The 20,520-nt window shown below is 41.3% G+C and overlaps 1 protein-coding gene across 3 annotated transcripts in view; it reads right to left on the bottom strand.

Moving 5' to 3' along the window:
• Positions 1 to 20,520, bottom strand: part of EPHB6 (EPH receptor B6) — a 66,816-nt gene that overhangs the window by 12,922 nt on the left and 33,374 nt on the right. For all 3 annotated transcript variants that reach the window (XM_063148585.1, XM_063148584.1, XM_063148586.1), the window contains exons 5-6: positions 8,664 to 8,819; positions 7,312 to 7,650 (exon numbers count right to left, since the gene is read on the bottom strand). In XM_063148585.1, coding sequence (XP_063004655.1) covers positions 7,312 to 7,650; positions 8,664 to 8,819 — 495 coding nt within the window. The remainder of the gene's footprint in view (positions 1 to 7,311; positions 7,651 to 8,663; positions 8,820 to 20,520) is intronic.

Consider the following 20,520-nt stretch of genomic DNA (forward strand, 5'->3'; position numbering starts at 1 on the left):
CAAATGAATAATACTGTATTGAAATGTCAGGAGGTAACTGGTCAGCTAACATTTGACCAAGACAGATTCTGCTACATTTAATGTTCCTAAAGTTTAACTTTCTTCCACTGAGACACAAAGCAAACACTCAGGAGAGGTGCAAACCTAAATGCAGAGCTACATTGCCAGGGAACAGTCTACTTCCTTCTAAGATTTTACAGAATGATCAGAGTTAAATCTCCCCACAATTCCTCTCCTGCCCAGCTCTAAAAGTTATTCTTCTCTTGCTTCTCATTTCTCCCCGATCCCAAATTTTCCCCCTACCTGGAAGAATTAGTCAACAAAGAAATAACAAAAACATCACTCAAGTGTATCTCTTGACCATTTGCCACAGCATTCTAGAAAGTTCCTATTATCCAGATATGTCCATCACTTAGGGTGATGAGATGGTGGCAGGGAGGAGGCAACCAGGAAACTGCAGTCTGTTGTATTAAAAATAGTAATTTAAGCGATTTGCACCTAATAAGCAGACACTATTTAGAGCAAAAGCCATTAAAACCTCTCAGAAATAAAACCAGCTATGAATCACTGAAAGGCAGATTGTCTTTAATCTGCCTCTCTGAGACATAGTTTAGATTTTGATACATGTGTGCCTCTCTTTTAAGGACCTAAAAATTATGAAACACTGACCAGGGAGCTCTTCCATCTCTTGAATGAAAAGAGATAGCAAGATTTCTCTTTTGAAAGTTTCCTACTAACATGGTTTGAATATCAATGCTAAGGTGATGTGCAAGGCAAACATAATTGTTGGTGGTGTAAGTACATATTTCCGGTCAGAGGTTATTCTCTGAGTGTTAATACATTAGGAAATATAAAGTTCAAGATTTTATGTCTATAGACATTCAAAATTCCACAAAAGTGCTGGGTGAGTATTTTCCCTTGTTTCCATGACAACTTTTAAAAATGTTTATAACAGTACTTTGCTTTCAAAACTTTCTTTTGTATACACAAATGTGTCCAGGTCTATATTGATTTGTCAGTTTTATTCTTTTCTTTTTACATGAGGTTTATAGACATAGATATGTTAGGTCCCTGTCTAATGGCAGCTGAAATCACAGTGCCTGATTCAATCCAATCTGGACAGTTGGACTAGATGACCACTACAGGTTCATTTCCAACTATTCTATTCTATTCTATTCTATTCTATTCTATTCTATTCTATTCTATTCTATTCTATTCTATTCTATTCTATTCTATTCTATTCTATTCTAAGCAAAAATATGCTATGAGATCAGATCTTTAATTAAGATTGAAAAAGCAGTTGTCATTGTATGCAATTTAAATAATAGCAAATGTATGGAAAATTCTTGCCCACATAAACCCAGCTAAGCTGCAAAGAAATCCAAACACCAGTTAAGTACAACTCCCATAGTTAAGTACAACTCCAACTCTTCTATATTTTGTGGGCTGTCAGTTGCAGGACAAATTTTTTCCTGGCAGAAGACACGTGCCTGCAAGACTAAAAATCTATCTCAATCAACAGACAGGTAAGTTAGGAATGTGAAGGAAGTGCAGACTCATCTAACAACACACGACAATCCCCACTTCTGCAGAGAACAGCCAAGTGCCATTCTCAGCAGACCATGAGCATTTCTGGCATGTGACATTCAGCCCATATTACATTCCATGAAGATACTTAGAGCCAATGTGACCCCTTGTGGTTCTGCCTGGAGGAGTCCCATGGGATAATGCCCTGGAGGGAACAGTGGCTCAAAAAAACTAGTTCATGTGCAAGGATCACCTCTTCCAGGTGCAAAAGCACTCCATTCCAACAAGCACAAATTCAGGCAAAAAATGCCAACAGGCCTGCATGTTTGAACAAGGAGCTCCTACCTAAACTCAGACACAGAAAGGAAGTACACGGAGGGTGGAAGCACAGACAGGTAGCCTGAGAGGAACATAGAGGCACTGTCCAAACACGTAGACACGTGGCTAGGAAAGCCAGAGCCCACCTGGAATCACATCTGGCTCTCTATGTCAAAAGCAAGAAGGGTTTCTCTTTAAGTGCAGAGCTGGTTGAAGAAAGAGGGCAAATGTGGACCAGCTGCTGGGTGGTGCAGGGTCCTGGTGATCAGTCTTTACCAGCAAGTCTTGCCTTTAGGAACACCAGGTTGTGCAGACCTTGGGGAAGTCTGCAGCTGGGAAGATCTTCCTCATGCCAGATCAGGTGACTGAATATTTAGGCAAACTACTGCATTCCATGGACCCTGATGGGATGCATCCTTTGGGCTGATATTATTTCGAGAGCACTCTTGATAATCTTAGAATCATCTTTGTGACTGTGAGAGGTGCCTGAGGCCTAGTGGAAAAGAGATGTCACTCCTCTCCTCAGTAAGGGAAGGACAGAGGATACAGGGATATGCAGGCAGCTAAGCCCCACCTTCATCCAAAGGGGTTGTTGAGTCTCCAACCTTGGCAATATTCAAAGGTGTTCTGGGTGTGGTCAGGGGCAATTTGCTTGAGATGACCCTGATGAACAGACAGGTTGGAGAGTATGTTCTCCAGAGGTATCTTCCACGCTTAACCATTTTCTGATTCTGAGGAGTCCCTCATTTAGCAGTACTGACTGGATACCCGTGGAGTACAAGAGGAGATCAGACACCTGGCTCATGGGTCATCACTCCACCAGCATTTAAACTAAATCCTGCCAAGACCTGTGTGTTACATCTGTGTTATTTATGTATTTTCTTCCCCTTCCATCTTGCCCCACAATCTTCTGAAGTCATATGGTTTGATCAACCTCAGCTAGGCCTCTAATGTTCACTAACATGTCTCTACAGTCTCTTATAGATATTTCACTTTTGTTACCTCTTCAGGTATCCTATTCTTCTCATATTCCAAGCAGATGACATGAAGACCCTATCTTTGTTTATAGCTTTGTCCAGTTTCCCAGACTTCATCTTCTAGGAAGATCAGTCTGAATGCAGCATGGAAATTCCCTTCTTGATGTGTTTATTATCTTATCCTTATTTTGAAAAGGCCCTACATTTTTCCACACATTTCAATTCAGTTCTGGTCCTTTCTCTAAATACCCAAAATCCTTTAAAAGTATCTTGGATTGTCTTCTGTCATAACCTTGTACTTTTGCTCCCTATGGATGAAGAGTGCTTTAAAAGGGCAAATCAGTCAGTTATTTTAACTTCCCTTCCCTCTCTTATTATTAGTTTTTGTATATGCATTCCATTCATGCTTAATAAAAAGGAAAATAGCCTTCATGACACAAGGTGCCATGTCTTACTTTGTATTTTATATTTCTACTTGCTCGAAAGATTTCTGACTTCATTTGAACAGTAAGTGAAATCTGCATTTTGAAAACAAGCCCTTTCGTTCTCTGCTCATGCTGCAGAGACTGAGCATAGTAGAGAGAGAAACTGGAATAGTTCCTTTTTGTGGAGTGACCATAGAAACCATTATTAATTCCCAGTCATAGCTGGGCAAATCTATTAAAGATGGGTAAATTGAAAAATGTCATTAATGTCACTAAGGGAAAAATTAAAACTTAAAAAACTATTTTTGCTCTTCCTATCTGAACAGAAAACAAAAGGCTGAATTCTTTGGGAACTTTGGAGAGTGCTCCAGGTTGGCAGTTAGATCATAAATAAACAAACAGCGCATTTGAAAAACGACACATTTCATTCAGAGGACAATGAACACTCACACTCCACTTGCTGTACCTGCTGGCTTTATCTTGGCAAAACACAACAGCATGTAGCTTTTGTCAGCTCTCTTCTTATTTCTTTTTGTCAGCTCTCTTCCTATTTCTCTCTCACTCTGAACTAGAAAATGCCTTGCCTTTGTCCCTGATTTTGCCAACTAAGTCTACTGTACTCTTTTGGCTCTCTCTGGAAAAGCAAACATCTTCAAGCAATTCATCATTTCTCTTCACAATCTCATAATCATACTTGGCATTTAATTCCTTTCCCCTTCCCACACCATTTCATGTGAAAATCTTCTGTCACGTCCTCTTAAACTTCCTGACACTACCCAAAAGTGTCCTTGTCCCCATTCATCCTCTTACACAAGCCTTCAGACTGTCTAGCACTCATTTCTGCAGCGCTACAGATTTTTGGTATAGCCAGGTCCCACTGCTCTGATTTCCACTGATGCAGAAGGCTGCTACATATATTTTCACAGGTACAAGGCAACCTGGTCAAATAACCTTTCTATTCACATACCTCTACTAGCTCTCAGAATGTGTGGACTCAGCTAAAAACCCCAATACACTTGCTTTTAAAAGTCTGCATTGATTTGTTCCAACATTTAAATCTCTGCTGCCTTTCTTTTTTCCTCTTCTTTCTAGGAATGTAAGAACTGCCTGAACGAATAATTTCAGTAGCATTTCTCTGGCAACAGACATTACTACATGCTTCAGTGAAATTTGCAGGGAAAAAGTGGTAGTTACAGGTAGTTACAGCTGTGCATAGAATAAGTTTTTTCACAGTCCTTTAAATGAAAACCTGACTTCTGTCCTTAGACATGAGAAGAGATATTTGTTTACCCTGATAAGTACACTTGAAAATGTTAAAATACTGAATAAAAGATTAGTCTGTTTTATTTTTTGTGATAATATGGTAGGAGTTTAAGTTCTTTGCATTTTTGTGTGTCAGGTTCACACCTGTGATAAAGTATAACTTCATTAGAATTACATAATTGCCTTTCATCATGTGGTTCCTGATATCTGGAAATGCCTTCCAACGTCTCTCTATACTTCCTGACATTTATTTAGGTATTCACCCTCAGCACTTCAAACCTGAGCTGAAAGCAATTCCCTTCTCTTGTCTCATCTCTTCACAGTTCTTCCGGTGATTAGCATATCATATTTGCATTTCACACTATTACTATCCAAACAGGTTTCATTACTGGTATCCAAACAGCTCTCATGTTTCAGGTTAAGTCTTACAGTAAAGGAGGTTTTTCACTGACAGCCCTTCTAATTCTGATTTCAGGCACATGGTCACTGAAGAGTAGGAACATCATAATCAGTCTGCACAGAAAAAACGTCATTCTGTAACCAAGGGATCCTATCATGCTCTGAAGAAGGGCCAGAAGACTGTGAGCAAACTCTTAGAGGAACAGTGTTTTGGAGACAAAGTTGAAGAGTGAATAGGTATCATGAGAAGAAGAAAAAGTAGGACTGCTTCCACACAGAACATTGCCTAAGATACCTCTAAAAAAAGGGGCAGGAGTATTTTTTGGACCAGCAATTTTCAAGACGAGAGAGAACTCAGACTGATGTATGAGTAAGCAAAATCTTCAGAAACTGCCAGGACTGGAGGGTCTTTTTTTGGGTCATCTTTGATTCAGTGGAGAGAAAAAATTTTGCTATGGCCCTTTATCCTGACACTGTACCTTTTTCTTTTTGCTTCTTGATTTTTTTTTTGATACCTTTCATGTTTTCCTGTACCCTTTTTCTCTCAGCATGTAAAATCCTCAAAGTTCTATCTCTGCTTGTATAATAATAATAACAGAAATAATAATAATTGTTACAATAACACAACATCAACAAGCAATGATAAAGTGAAAAGCTGCTGAAGGGATCAAAAGGAGGGGGTATGGATGAGACAGGCCACGTGATGGAGGAAGCAGGGCCTTGTTAGTATGAGCTGTCAGTACAAATCGAGGGCAGCTCATCTCAAGCTCACTCCTAATGATCTCAAGGAAAAGCAAGGAAAGAAAAAACTGTGACCCAACACAAAAAGAAGCCACTCAGTACACACTGATGTTTAAGGAAGTTGTTGTCCCCTGAAACAGCTTTACTGCACAAGAGAGGCATCTTAGAGAGGAGTACCCAACATACTCAAGACACCCAGACACTGTAAGACACTGTGAGACACTTGGAAGAGGAGTGGTCAGAAAAATCAAACAGAAACAGAAGAAGAGGGTAGACTGGGTGATTCCGGGAAGGAGGAGGAAGCAGCTGCTCAATTAAGTTATCTCTGATATAGATAAAGAAGGCTGAGATGAGAAACATGAAGAAAGAGAATTCTGTAGGACGTTAACAGAACACCCACCTTTCTCCAGGAGAAGCCAAAGGAACTGCCTGGAATTACCATACAAATTACCCAGCCACATTTTACTGTAAATAAAAACTGATCACCCACTTGCAGCCAGCCTCTTAAGGGGACCGGAGATCCTAGAGGTGCTTTGCTACTTGATGTCTGTCAGGTAACATTTCAAAGGGAACAAACAGATCAACCCTCTGGCATCTATTAACAGCAGGAAATTAGTTGGGGGGTATATATATATTCCCTTTCTTTCCATATAATAGAAACAGAAATGAAAAGACGTGATTTAACTAAGCCCATGATGCTACATCTGGTTTCACAGCACTTCTCTGGAGCTTTGCCAAAACCTTGTTTTGCAGGGGTTTCCACACTACACTCTGGAATCTCATACGGGATTTGTTTCAGTTTAACATTTACACAACTCTAAATGTTTGCAGACATTTTCTGTCACTCAGTTCAAAATGTTCCCCCTCCTTCTCCTCTTCATCACATTACTCCTTATTATATCCTCTTAAACAAGCTGTGTGTAATTCCTCTCCATATTAGCTTATACATGCTTGTGAAGAACAACATATGCCCAGTCTCTTAATGCTGACATTTAGCAGAACTCTATGCCTGGATGTATGTGTCTCTCTCCAGCTCCAGTCCTTGTAAATTATATTTACAGGAAACAGAACTCCTCTGACTGCCCACACAACCCATTAGTATGTTAGTTTAGTCATCTCCACCATTTAGTTTCTAGTTACAAGGATCACGACATTTTTGAATATAACTGCATAACACATTTTAATATTTCTATCATGCAAAGAGAAAAAAAATTGTTTCTTATTAAGAGGAAAATAGGATGATGAAATGGAGAAGCGTAGGGGATAGAGAAAATTAATAGCTTCTCTGGAAAAATGGCGTTCACAAAATCCTCATCAAGCCCTGGTAGCATCCCCTCTCTTGCACAATGAAACAATGTGCTTCGTCTGACCCACAGGGCTACATCTCCCATTGGAATCTTCTCCAGGGCAGCTTCTTCCCCAAAAATCACACCAGCTGCTAAACTGGAGTTTTTCTGCCAAGAAGCAAGAGTGGAAAGCCCATTTAGGTAAGACAGGAATGAGAAGGGCAAAAGTGAAACTATGCAACTAGCAGGGCAGGATAAAAAAAGGCACATGACACAAGTAAAAAGACAAAAGTCCAGGATTCAACAGATAAAAGCAAATCAAATGAGAATGAGAGAAGTAGAAGCTTTGGGACTCGGATGCAGGGGTCTTCTCACCTGACTGGCTGGTGCTGACATTGATGGTGGCGAAGTGGGGTGCTTCTGAGCTGAGCTCAGTGACGAGGTTGACGGCCTGGATCTCGAAGGTGTAGTGCACACGGGCCAGGAGGTTGGAGACCTGCACGCGGCTCTCGGTCAGCCCCACCTGGCGCGGCTCGAAGTGCACGCTGTCCCCGCAGCGCACGCACGGCCCCGCCGAGCCCGCCGGGCACACCTTGCAGATCACGTTGAAGAAAACGTCCTTGCGGCCGCCCAGGTCCTTGGGGAGGCGCCAGGTCAGCAGCACGTTGGAGCCCACGATTTCGTAGCTGAGGTCACGAGGAGCAGAGGGGATGCCTAGAAGGCAGAACGAAGGATCAAAATCCCAGGAAAGAATGGGAGAGAGGTGAAGGAAGGGAAGGCAGGAGGCAAAGCAAAGAGAAAAGAACAGAAGAACAAGTTGCTTCTTCTTCTCATTCTTACTCTTCATCAGTTCTTTCTTAGAGCAAGGCTAAGAAAAACATACTCTTTGCTACATCAAGCACACATATTAACAAAGGAACAACTGTATTAGCACATTTTAGACAAACAAAATTACAAAGAAGAGTCTTTGTTTCAAGGGTGTGACATTTTAATTTCCCGAAAAGAACAGTCATTGTTTAGGGAAGTGCCAATCCCTTGAAATTTTAAACTTCACACAAGCTTAGTATAGATTTATCTCTACTGAGACCTGTAATTCTCTCCTTTGGCACCTAATTATCTCTGAACTTTCTCAGACTTTAGTTAACCTGTTGCATTTGCTCCAGGAACTGGACACCAGTTTTGCCTGCAATTACTCCTGGTGCCAGCCAGATTCCTCAATGCCATCAGAGGTAAACTCTGACAGCTCAAAGAGTGCCCATCCTGTGCATCCAACACTTCCCTCGATGGCACAGAGACAGTGAGGAGAAGGAGGAAAATGCAGAGGGTGAGAAGAAGGTATGGAGATGAGAATGGGACAAGACACTGCAGCTAAGAAGTGAAAAGTTCAGAAAGGTAGAAGTAGGCAGCAGAACTGCACTGCTAAACCGGGGCACAGACACAAAGCAAGATGGGAAGGGGAGGGACAGAGAGGCTCAGCTCAGTAACAGGGAGGGGTAAGGGAAACATTATTTACAGAACATTTTCCTCTGAAGGCTGTAATGAAACCCAAGAATCATCATTCTCACACCATCACTCTGTAGTCAGGTGCAGGAGCAAAGGGAAGTTTTGGGTTATCTCAAAGGTCTTGAGAAGAGTGGAATTGCAACCCCTTCCCCCAAATAATTTGGGCACATTTCTCTCTCATTAACTTCCTTTCTTGCTTTCAAACACTTCATCCAAACACTTACCAGTGCAGGGAGCATCAGAAGTGTCCGAAGCAGATCGGTAGTACCGGTTCTGACACACACATTCCCGGGAACCTGGCAGTGGAGCGTGGCTGTGGGCAGGGCACAGATGGCAGGGGTCATCTCCCACAGATACTTTAAAGAAACCAGGGGCACAAGCTAAGAGGAGGAAAATAAGAGAGGCAAAAGCAGGAAAATCATTAATTCAGGTTTCAGAAACACTGTAATCTAATTTACATTTAACTTCTGCTGTTGGGAGAAGTTCTTGCATAGAGCTGCTGCTGGTTTTGGTTCTTTATGGAGCATATTTTGTCCAAGTTGCCATTTCAAAACAGTTTATTTTATTCTGTATGTAATTGCTTAAATTGATTCACTGGCAGATGAAAGAGAACCAGTCCTGAGACAGCTTTGGCCACCTCAAATAATTGTCTTCTCACTATTCACTCAAAGCGCTTTTAAATTGGAGAAGTCAAGGATCCCAGCCAAGCGATTTGTCTTGAAATATCAAACAGTTACCCACACCTCCTTCCCCACACCCAACACAGCCACAAAATTGGATTTTTTATGCTGCCTACAACAGTTTCACTGCTTAAAGTAATATACACTACCATTGCTGATTAAAACTAAGAGCAGACACTAAGACTGGCAGTCCTATTTTTTTTCCTGTAGGTCTGAAAACTTCCCAGTAATGGATAAAAGTATGTTAATTAGTCAAATTTCATCTGCAAATGCATAGGAACATGTATATGCAACAAGTTGAAACAAGGATGGAAATCCATCCTACAGGGAAAGAAAATGAAAAATGAAAAAATAATTTATTAACAATATGGCAGTATGGCACATTTTAGATTTGGCAAAGATGCCTAATAGGAGGTGCTTGGACCTTATATAGAAGTGCTAGGATACAGCTTTTACTGCTGTTATGTATGTTTTCTAAAGCTGATTTTCTATATAAATAGATACAGCTCTTTTAGATTTTATGGATTAACAAGCTCAGGTGAAAGTCCATTTGCAGCTGACATTTGGTTTGTTAATTTCACAATAAAGAGCATTTACAAGGAATGGGAAACTTTCAGATAGACCCCAGATAAAAGCAGAACTATTCTAACAAGCAGAATATTCCAATGGATTGAGGATAGCAGAAATTACCTAAAAAAGGGAAAGCAAGTAAGAGAAGAATATTGTACAGAGCTGTTATATGAAATCAGAATCATATGTGTTCAGTCCCCCTTGAGGCTACAGGCACAGTCCAGAAATAACAGCCAAAAACATCTGTGGAGTCCCATCAGGTTTATGCCTCTTGTATTACTTCATCCTCTCTATCACAACTCTTCTAGGATGCACAGAGCAACCTCCACATGTACGCAGATAAGAGTGATCAGTCCTGGAACAGGCCAGACCACAAAGAGGACTTCAATAACTCTGAATGATAGCTATTAGATAGGGGAACACTGTTTCTTTCCAGCACTCAAAAAAATGACAACACTCAGCGTGTGTTACATTGCCATTCAGAAAGGAAAGGGAAAGAAGAGACTGTAATTTTTCATGTGATAGATGATGGTTAAGAAAAGTGCAACTGTCTTTGTCTTCAGGCATTTATCCAGCAGAAAATCAAATTATTCCCATACGGAGCGATACATCCGTATGTATGGACAAGAAAGAGTATGTAAGATTTTATCCACTTCATAAACTATACACCTTCCACTCAATTTTAGGCTCTCTTAACAGCCACAGATGTAGAATATAATATTCACACTTGTTGGCAAATGCATTTGTACTGAAACTACAAGTAGTATGAATGGGAAATTCTCATCCAACACACTGCAAAGTCATTCAACTAAAATTTCAGGGATCTTTCTTTATTTCAAGTTTGAGAATGCTGAAATTAATGTGAATGGCTTTAGTTTCCTAAAAAGTAATTTTATCTCATGTGTTTTTTCTTGCATCAAACTCTGTCTTGAGCTTTTGCTGAAGCTTAGAACTAAGGATACATTCATTCCACTTGTCAAGGCAGACCCTCTAGAATGGTTATTTTCTTTCATTCAGTATTACAGCCTGATATCAAGTAGGACACCTGGCTGCTAGTCAAAATAATGAAAATGAACAGGTAATGGTAATGTCTGCCATGTATGTGATTCTAAAGGGAAATCTGTAGAGGGTACAGACTTCACCACAGAAGTACAAAACCATATTTACCCTACAAGGACAGTGCAAAAAGATTTCAGGTAAATTCACCTTTAGCCCAATTGCAAATCATATGGAAAGCTAGCAAAGCTGTGAATGAGGAATTTGTCTGGTGTTTACTAAATAAAATTAATTTTAAAATAAACATGTTGTGTTAAAATAGATAAACATCTATTTTTACAGAGTTCTTTTAACATCTACTGGCAACTTGCTGTTGAGCCTGGGGATGGAGGGGTGAGGTCTGCAGAGATGGCTAATTCACTGTTGATGAATTAGCCAAAGGCAGTAAGCACAAGTGCAGTGCTGCAGGTTTTATGCAATGGAACAAAATGGTTTCTTTACCACCTCAGTAAAGAAAAGCAGTCTGTGTAAGTTACCTCTATTGGCTTAAAAGCACCTCTCTTGCTTAAAAGGCCATGCAAGATTTCATCCATGTTATGGGCAGTCACTCCAAGTGACCATAAACATTCAAAAGCTGCTTGTAAACAACCAACCAACCAACCAACCAACCAACCAACCAACCAACCAACCAACCAACCAACCAACCAACCAACCAACCCACCCACAGAGCAAGAACACAAGCCTCTGGACAGGGACAGGATGCCAGCCAATGGCTAACAATATTATCTGCTTGTATCACTGATGCAGTACACCGCTATAGGGACAACACTGGAACAGCTATGTGTAACAAACACTAGTGATCAAATACTTACACCTGTTCTTAACTGCCTCACAAAATCTAATTTTACTGTCCATGCACTGTGCTTGGTATTATATGTCTGAACCATATGCAAAAGTAGGTTATTGCTGTCTCCCCACGCACTGCCCAGGGTCCAATCCCTTTTGTCTTGTGACACTGAGCTGATTCCTTGCTACCTAAGAGATCTCTTACTCACTGAGGCTGCATCTATTTTTGAGTGCAATCCCAGAACTGTGAGAGTCACTCAATGAAGAATTGTTTATTTAGGTTCAAGAGTAATGACAGCATGAGAACAGGTGACTTTACAGTAAATTACAGGTTTAAACAAGAATATTTCCACCAACTAAAGTAGCACGCTTCTGAGAAAAACTTCAAATACAAGCAGAAGACAAAAAAAACCAACAAAAAAAAACCCCCAAAAACAAAACAAAACAAAACAAAACACAAAAGCAAAAAGCCTAACCACATTTAAGAAGGAACCAGGCCTGTTTATGAAATGATTTTGATACAGTTGCCATTTACATCTCTTCCTTCCAACATCTCCAGGCCAAATATTCCCTTGTCCTTTATTTACTTTAGCCCAGTAAAGCAGCCACATAGGCTCATTAATAAGTACTCCACTAGAGCTGAGTGAACTGAAGAAACAAAACTTCACTGCAGCTGTTCCAGTAATAAACCAATAAACAAATTTCAGTAATATGCTCACATGTCCTCTGTGCTACACCAGAGCAGACTGATGTCTTGGCTACACCAGACGGCATTCGATGTTTACCCGTGAAAAACTGGATGGATCCCAGAGCTGACAGCAGGAATTAGCCTCCCATTCATTGGATCTTCAAGGGGGACTACAACCAGCCTACTGTACTGGAGGAGGAACACAGCAGGGCATAAGGGCTCCAGAAGTTCCTGGAAAGGATTGGGAACTACTTCCTGACCCAAGCAATAGAGGAGGCAATTGAGGGGATGTGTCTCCCTGGACCTGATGCTCACAAACAAGGAAGGGCTCACTGGTGATGTGAGGGTTGAAGGCTGCCTTAGCTACAGCGACCGTGGTGGAGTTAAAGATCCAGAGTGCAGTGACCAGAGCAAAGAGCAAGCTCACAACACTGAACTCCAGGACAAGCAGATGCGACCACTTGGGTGATCTGGAGGAGTCCCGTGGGATAACACCCTGGAGTGAAGAGTGACTCAAACAAACTAGTTCATGTGCAAGGATTACCTCTTCCAGGTGCAAAAGCACTCCATCCCAACAGGCACAAATTCAGGCAAAAAATGCCAACAGGCCTGCATGTTTGAACAGAGCTCCTAGAACAGAAAGGAAGTATATGGAGGCAGAAGCACGGACAGGTAGCCTGAGAGGAACATAGAGGCACTGTCCAAACACGTAGACACATGGCTAGGAAAGCCAAAGTCTACCTGGAATCACATCTGGCACAGGATGTCAAAAGTGAGAAGAGTTTCTCTATGAAGAGAAGTGGCTCAAGGAAGACTAGAGAAAATGTGGGTAACACAGGACAAATTCTTCACATCAGTCTTAACTAGCAACACCAGCCTTTAGGAACTCTAGGTCCTGGACACTTCAGGGAATTCTGCAGCAAGGATGATGATCTTTAGCTTCTACTCAGCTTTGGTGAGGGTACACTTGGAGACTCACGCTAAACTTGTTGAGTTTTAGGCTCAACACTAAACCATGCTGAGTTTTGGGCTCCCCAGTACACTAGAGATGTTAACGTATTGGAGAGAATCCAGCAGAGGGCCATAAAGATGATGAAGGGGATGGAGTATTTCCCACAGGAGGAGAGGCTGATAGAGATGAGACTGCTCAGCCTGGGGAGGAGAAGGCTTCCAGCAATCTCATGAATGAACACAAACAGCTGAAGGGAGGAAGTGAAGAAGACAGCTCTTTTCAGTGTTTCTCAGTGACAGGCCCAGAGGTGAAGAGCACAAACTACAACACAGCAGGTTCCCTCTGAACACAACGAAGCAGTTTTTTACCATGAGGGTGACCAAGCACTGAAGCAGGTTACCTAGAGGGGTTTTAGAGTCTCCTTCCTTAGAGAAATTAAAAAATAGTCTGGACCTACTTGCTAGAGATGACCCTGCTTGTGCAGGGAAGGGCTTAAGGTGTACTCCAGAGATCTCTTCCAAGTTCAGCTATTCTTTGTTTTCCCTTAAACTTAAGCCAATTAAAATGTGTGGATAGAGCCCTGTGGCCTTGGTTGCCTCACTGCCAGATCATTCATCACATACATGATTGCGGGTGGGTGGACAAGGAACAATGAATGAAAAGTTCTTGACACTAGACTACATCTCATTTCAGATGTTCAGAAGTGAAATGAGAATAGGATTGTCAGGTTCCCTCTGAGGGAAGGGCCTAAAAAAAGACTTTAAACAAGACAGAAAAGTGTGAAGAAAAGGAATAAGGGAGGGATTTGCTTGCCCAGTTCCACTCACATTACAGAAATTGCACCTGAAGAACTACGGAGTGGAATACTGTGCAGCTTAGGAGGGAAGATCTCTCCACAGTGATTATTTTTTATTGTCTAGTGAAAAAAATAATTACTACATAAACCTATAATCTCACGTTGTTATTTCCAGGAGGGATGGCAGATATAGAGAAACAATCGTGCTTTGAAACTCTCATTCTGCCCCTGGGTATTTCTATTTCCAGAAGAAAAACAGCAAAATGAAATCACATAGCATACTGCAAGCAAAGCAGATTTACAGTGATTAAAAATGATTCACATCTCTCTCACCTTCTTCATAAAATATAGTTGGAAAAATAATACTATGGCCTAGGTTTTCTGTTGCTTATATTTTACATCTGTAATTTTGGCCAAAATGGCCGAACTGAATAAAGTAGACACTAACTGGCCTCAAGCTACAAGAAGCTAAAGAACGGCTTCCAAAGGCAGGCACTGCAGCAATCACAAACTTTCTACTTCCAGCTGAACCCTGCCTCTGCATCCAGTCAGAGAGCTGCTCACATTCACAGGAACCATTATCCCTTTCCAGAATTGTCTAAGACAGGCTGCCCATAGCACTCAGGACTTTAGCCCACAGATAGCAATAATAATTGTTCCCAGGACATGGAGCTTTTCCTGGCATTGCCTCAGTCCAGTCACTATAAATAGTATATCGAAAGTCAAGTCAGGAGGAAAGAGAAAAAAATTCCCTGGCAATCTAAATAGGCAAAAGCCACTTCCTCTTATTCAAGCACTTACAGTGAGCCTAGGGCTGTCTTCGTATACACAGACAGAATCCATCTCTCATTTGTTTCTGAATGATCTTGCCTTGCATTCCCCTCTTACAGCAGATCATGGCATCAGGTCCACTTGCCGTGGTCCTACAGCCTGTGCAGATGACTGTGCTCACTGGAGACAGTCGTAACAAATGCTCAGACTGCAGCAGGATTTCCTTTAGTGAACAATACCACCTCAGGACCATTGCAGAGAAAACCTGAACAAGAAGGGCTTCTCTTGAAACACCTCCACCGTGTTCCTGCAGAACAACTTCACACAAAACAGGAACACCAGCTAAGCCACAGTCCTTGTCACTGAGGACAGTGCAACTTACCATCCCCCAGCACCAGGACTTTCCAAGAAAACGCAGATCTAGCTCTGATCGATACACAATATCGGATGCAGGGACAGAGGGTTGCAGAGCTAGCACCTCAGGGGGCAGAGCAAGCTGCCACTTCCCATCAAGACAAGCCTACTATGAAAGGAGAAGGCAGAGTTTGGAGTGCGCAAGCGCTTTTCCCTCAGCTTGTCTCAGTCATTTTTCATATCTTGGCGCAGTGTCAGAATGCCACAACAGTTCAGCTGGGCACAGCTCATCTCAGACACTGACCCAGTTTTCCTCAGCTCCCCCTACAACACTTGCCCCTGTGTTGCCTGTGTTTGCCTGACTGCTCACTGGAGACACGTTCCACCCGGGAGGCCAGAGGAACAGCTTCTGGTGACTTCTAACAATAACAAATAGCAAAAAAAGCAGAGAAAAGTGCTGGGATCATGGAGGGGCAGTAGGGAGAGGGGTAAAGAAAATGAAAATGAAGATGAAGAGAGGACAGACCAAGAACCAAAGAGGTAGAGAAAGAGGCATTTAAAAGCTCACTTGGACAGTAATGCCAGAGAGGAAATATTTAGAGAACTAAGGAAAATGCAGCAAGAGGAGAAGGACCAAGAAAGGCAGCTTGGAACTTCACCAGAGCTTTAGGTACATGCAGCAGTGACTTTAGGGAATGTGATGCAGGTGACACTGACTTTTTGTATGCAGATATGACTTGGAGCTGAACTGAGACATAAGAAGACATTTAGAAGAGCATAAAATTGCTCTCTTCTTGACTGAGGCAAGTGACCTGTATCTTGTATAGGAGTTCTGCTCCCAGGTGAACTGTGGGGCAGCAAGAATAAATACTAGATGTGAGAGTATTGAAAATGAGCAGTGTCAAAGCTGGAACTGGAGTCAACCTGGGAAGGACGAGTGGACACAGATGATTTTGAGACCTAGGGAAAACTGGATGTGGAGAGCTATAGAGGGCCTCAAATGAGAATGACTCTAGGTAAAGGGATGGAGATTGGCACTTAGAGGGCACGATGGTGGAAAGGAGTTAGCAACCAATAACATTGTAGAATCATGATGCAGATATTTAGACAATGCATTTCTCAAAATGCTAGAAATATAGCATAATTAGCATGCAGAATGCACACTAGGAAATAAAAACTGTAGTGTCTTTTAGACAAAACACTTCTTCCCCCCTCCCCTTCCCATAAATATACCTATGGCTTGCTTATGGTGGTTGTAAATTCCTACTGGGCCGGGCTATTCCACAGCGACTGCTACTGTGCATCTTGTTCTGAATAAGGTGGGATCAGCCTGCAATAGAAGCCAGGCACAGTGATGCAATAGGGCCCTGGGTTGATCTGGAGTTTCACACTTACTACAACTGTTTGGGTGGGGAAGAGAGACTGGAAAATGAAAGAAACATAAGGAGAGAAAAGTGTGTCTTTTGAGTCTTGAAGAAGAGCATCAAATCAACTGAGATAAAATAAATGAAGAACTCTTTCCTGCTTAACTGTTGATAGGAGATCAGTTGAGTAAGGGATTTTTTAGGTAAAAGAGGTGGAGCTGAAGCAATTACTGCCTAATTATATGTGGGAGAACTGCCAGGGAATGGGTTGTGTGAAGAAAAAAAAAGGCAAAAACACGAGAGGAAAGATTTGGGCAGGGTAGGACAGAATATGAGTAGACAGCAAGCACTTGATACAGGAAAAGAAGCAAACTACTTGAAAGCACCAAAATGTATGTGCAAGTAGCAGAAGGAGGCTCAAGGAGCTGATGAAGGGAGCAGTATGGAAGAAAAAAAAACTGAAAAGGGTAATCTAGATCAAGGCACCAAACATTGTTGTCAGCTGTGAGTTTACCTTGAAATTAAAGCTCTTACCCAGGAGAGGCTAAGACACTGGGTTTGAAGCAGAGCAGGCTGTGGGGTGGGAGCTTACGGCTGTCATCAAGCACGTAATGGGAGGATATGATGAAGGTGTAGGCACAAGGTGGCAGAACATGAGATAACAGACAGAAGCTGTAATAACCTCTTACTACATCTTACTAAAACCTTCTTCTGCATAGGAAAAAGGAATTTCACCATGGGTGTTGTCAAATATTGGAACAGTTGCCCAGGGACATTGTGTAATCTTCATCTTCAGTAATTACTAAAACTAGAGTAGAACAGGCCTTGAGTGACCTAACCCAATTTGGTCCTGCTTTGAGCATGGGGTTGGAGCAGATGACTTTCACAAGTCCCTGCAACGTAAATTATCCTGTGCTTTTAAAGGAAGCATCCTTTAAGTGATTAAAATTTAAGAAGACCTTATTGTGCTCTTTTTTCCCTTTGCTACCAGTATGTGCATATTTTTAGCAGACTATCTAATATTTTATTTTAACATAAATCTTAACATTCTTTTAGCCTCACACACTGAAAAAGGTTTATCCAAGATGATGAGAAAGGGCATTTTTTAGTAACACAAAAATAATCATGCAATATTCTTCCCAAATGAGACCTCCAACAGCTCCATGCACAGTTGCTTGCTCCTGTAGTTATCAGTAATACAGATGTGATTCCTTCTGCAATCAGAAGGGACCGCATATATCAAAGGACATGGGTAATTTTATGGAATCCTTACATGAACTACAGAAGACAGGCAGACCTTTTGCTTGCTAAGTACTCTTAGAAACAAACATCCAGAGAAAGAAGAGAGGAGAAGCAGCCATGTGGATGGCTCACCTTGGTAAACACCCAAATGCCCACCCTCTAACTCTTTCTCCTCAGCAAGATATAGGGAGAAAATTGGATAAGAAAACTTGTGGGCAGAGGTAAAGAAGTTATAAAGACAGGGAGCTTGTTTACCAATTACTGTCACAGGCAAGACAGACTTGGCTTGGGGAAATTTAATTTATTGCTGATTAACATAGATTTGGGTAATGAGAAAACAAAAACAAACATTAAACCAACACCTATCCTCCTCCCCCTCCCAAGTTCAGCTTAAAGCTTTCCACTCCAAACTTGTTACCTCCTCCTCTTTCTGGCTGGTATTTTCTGCCTCTGGTTAAGTATGTTTGTACAGAGGTGCCACACACATGGCTAATCAGCTCAGCTCTATCCAGAGCTCTGTCCTTCTTTATTTGTAAGTTAGCTTAGTACTATATCAGGCAGTCATTCCTCTTCTATTTTTTTCTATATTGTCATTTAAAAATATTTTTTAAAATGTCCCCGTCATAAATTCTAAATACTATTTTCAAAAGCACCTGGTAATCTAAATCCTATATGATTTTGCATGTCAAGGCACCCTGTGTGCATACATCTACAGAAAGAAAAGGAACTAAGGTCCCAAGCTTCTTTTTTCCTCTGTAAACTGCCATTCTCTTTTTTGACTGTTCAGCATGACAAGTCTAATTAGATTAAGTGAAAAGTGAATCCCACACAGATTGCACCCACATCACCCAAAGGGCTTGCTAAAGGTTGCTGTTTCACTCTTCTATTTAGCTGGAGAAATCTGCCATATAGTAACACAGAGCAGGCAGTCTTATAAAAACACGGAAAGAAAGAACCTTAAATCATGATAGGGGGCAGGGGGAAAAGAAGGGCTTTCTATCTATCTGCTCAGAATGGCTCTTGGCAGATTTGTTGCTCTAAATAAAGAGATAACAGCTGGTCCAGGAAGGACTCCACAGGCTTGCATATGGTGAGGGGGAAGGCAATGCCCACACACTCTTCTTTCTACCGAAGTGTAAGAATGAAACTTGCTTCTCCTTCTTATCCTTGGTTGATTCTTCAGTCTTATTAAGAACACCTCTCTGCATTATCATCAGTAGAAATCTACCCTTGAGCTATTGCTTTTGTTCTGCGTTTCCTCTAGAACACTGTGGCTGCTCTGTATCAGGGTGGACATCTGTTCTTAGGGAAGGAGAACACAAGAACAGAGGAGAAGGGCTGGAGAGGACTCCACACAGAGGAACACCAAGCAAGGGAACACGAGCCAAGTATGGCTTCATTCACACAGGACAGCAACATGTTATTAGCAGGAGAAGAGACTGGGAATGATGATCAAGCCAGAGGAGTTTACAAAAAACATGAGGAGGAAAGAATACCCTTTAACATTATGATTCATATCTGATTGTCATTGGCTGCTCTAGGCTGCTCATGGAATCTCGGGAAGTAAATTATAGGAACTGAATTTTGTAGCTTGATAGACTGTCATTATTTCAGTTATTCCTTATAATATTAACCATTTTCACCTGTCTCCAGCTTCTGTGACAATGAGGCTGCAAGGAAGTATCAGCTTTCACTGAATACTACGGAAAATGGAAGAGATATTTTTTAAAAAAATCCTTGTTTTTATTTGGCAAGTCAAATTTCTTTCATTCTTTTTTTTTTTTTTTGACTGCTTAAGACTACTATTTGAAACTAAATTATTGACTGGCAGTTTATTTAGACTGTAAACTCGTCATGCTACTGATGCACACAACAAATTTAGTGCCATACAGAGCTGCTCTGTCAGAGCTTACTGTCTCTGAAGCAGCACTAAATGAATGTAGTTACATTTCTCTCAGAATGAGCAGGATAAAAAGGCACACATATTTTAATTATTCTCAAAGTTTAAACAAGTGAAAAGCACTTACCAATTTTAATTGCTTTTTAAGTTTCCAGTACAATGACCTGTATTTTAATAAAGCTATTTTGCATGACCCAAATCGCTTCATGAAGCAGGAATTTAAGGTAATATTGACAACATTAATTAGTCATTGCATTTGCACTCTGGTGTTAACCAGAGTATTTGTACATTCTGGGTCCAAGCTGAACTATTGTTTGAATAAATCCAACTTTTAAATTTTGTCTGCAGCCAAAACTGTGTTCCACATGACATTTATCTTTTAGAGTACTAAGTGTAGCGCAGCAACATTTTAAACTGCTGAGAGATTTTGAGTAGATGCAAGCTAAAACAAAGGAAGCACCAGAAGAACATCACACACAAATTACACAACCAACATAAGCAGTTTGCTCTAATGGACTGTCCTAACCTTAAGACAGGAACACAGTCATGACATTAGACTGGGTGCTCAGGCTTGGCCAGATTTTAGCCCAATATCACTTCTGAGTGACACGTAATGTACTCTACTTCCTCCAACAAGTGTATCACAGAAATACAGAGAGTACATTATTGGAAATGATGATACCATTGTGACTGCTTTTTCTAGTCAGGACAAGCTCACACAGCCACATTTTCCCTCTCCCATGACCAGGCTGCTGCTCTTTCCCTTTTTTTTATTGTATTACTATACACTAGCAAAAAGGCCCGAAATAACTAGGACAGAGTGTATTAGCTCTGGACTCAGCTCTCCTCCATGTGGCATCTTCCTTCTAATGCTGCTGCCTCTTGGTAAAGAAGTGGAATTATAGTAGATCTGGCTAGTGAC

This window comes from Melospiza melodia, chromosome 2 (genome assembly GCF_035770615.1).
Source record: "Melospiza melodia melodia isolate bMelMel2 chromosome 2, bMelMel2.pri, whole genome shotgun sequence".
Classification (NCBI taxonomy): domain Eukaryota; kingdom Metazoa; phylum Chordata; class Aves; order Passeriformes; family Passerellidae; genus Melospiza; species Melospiza melodia.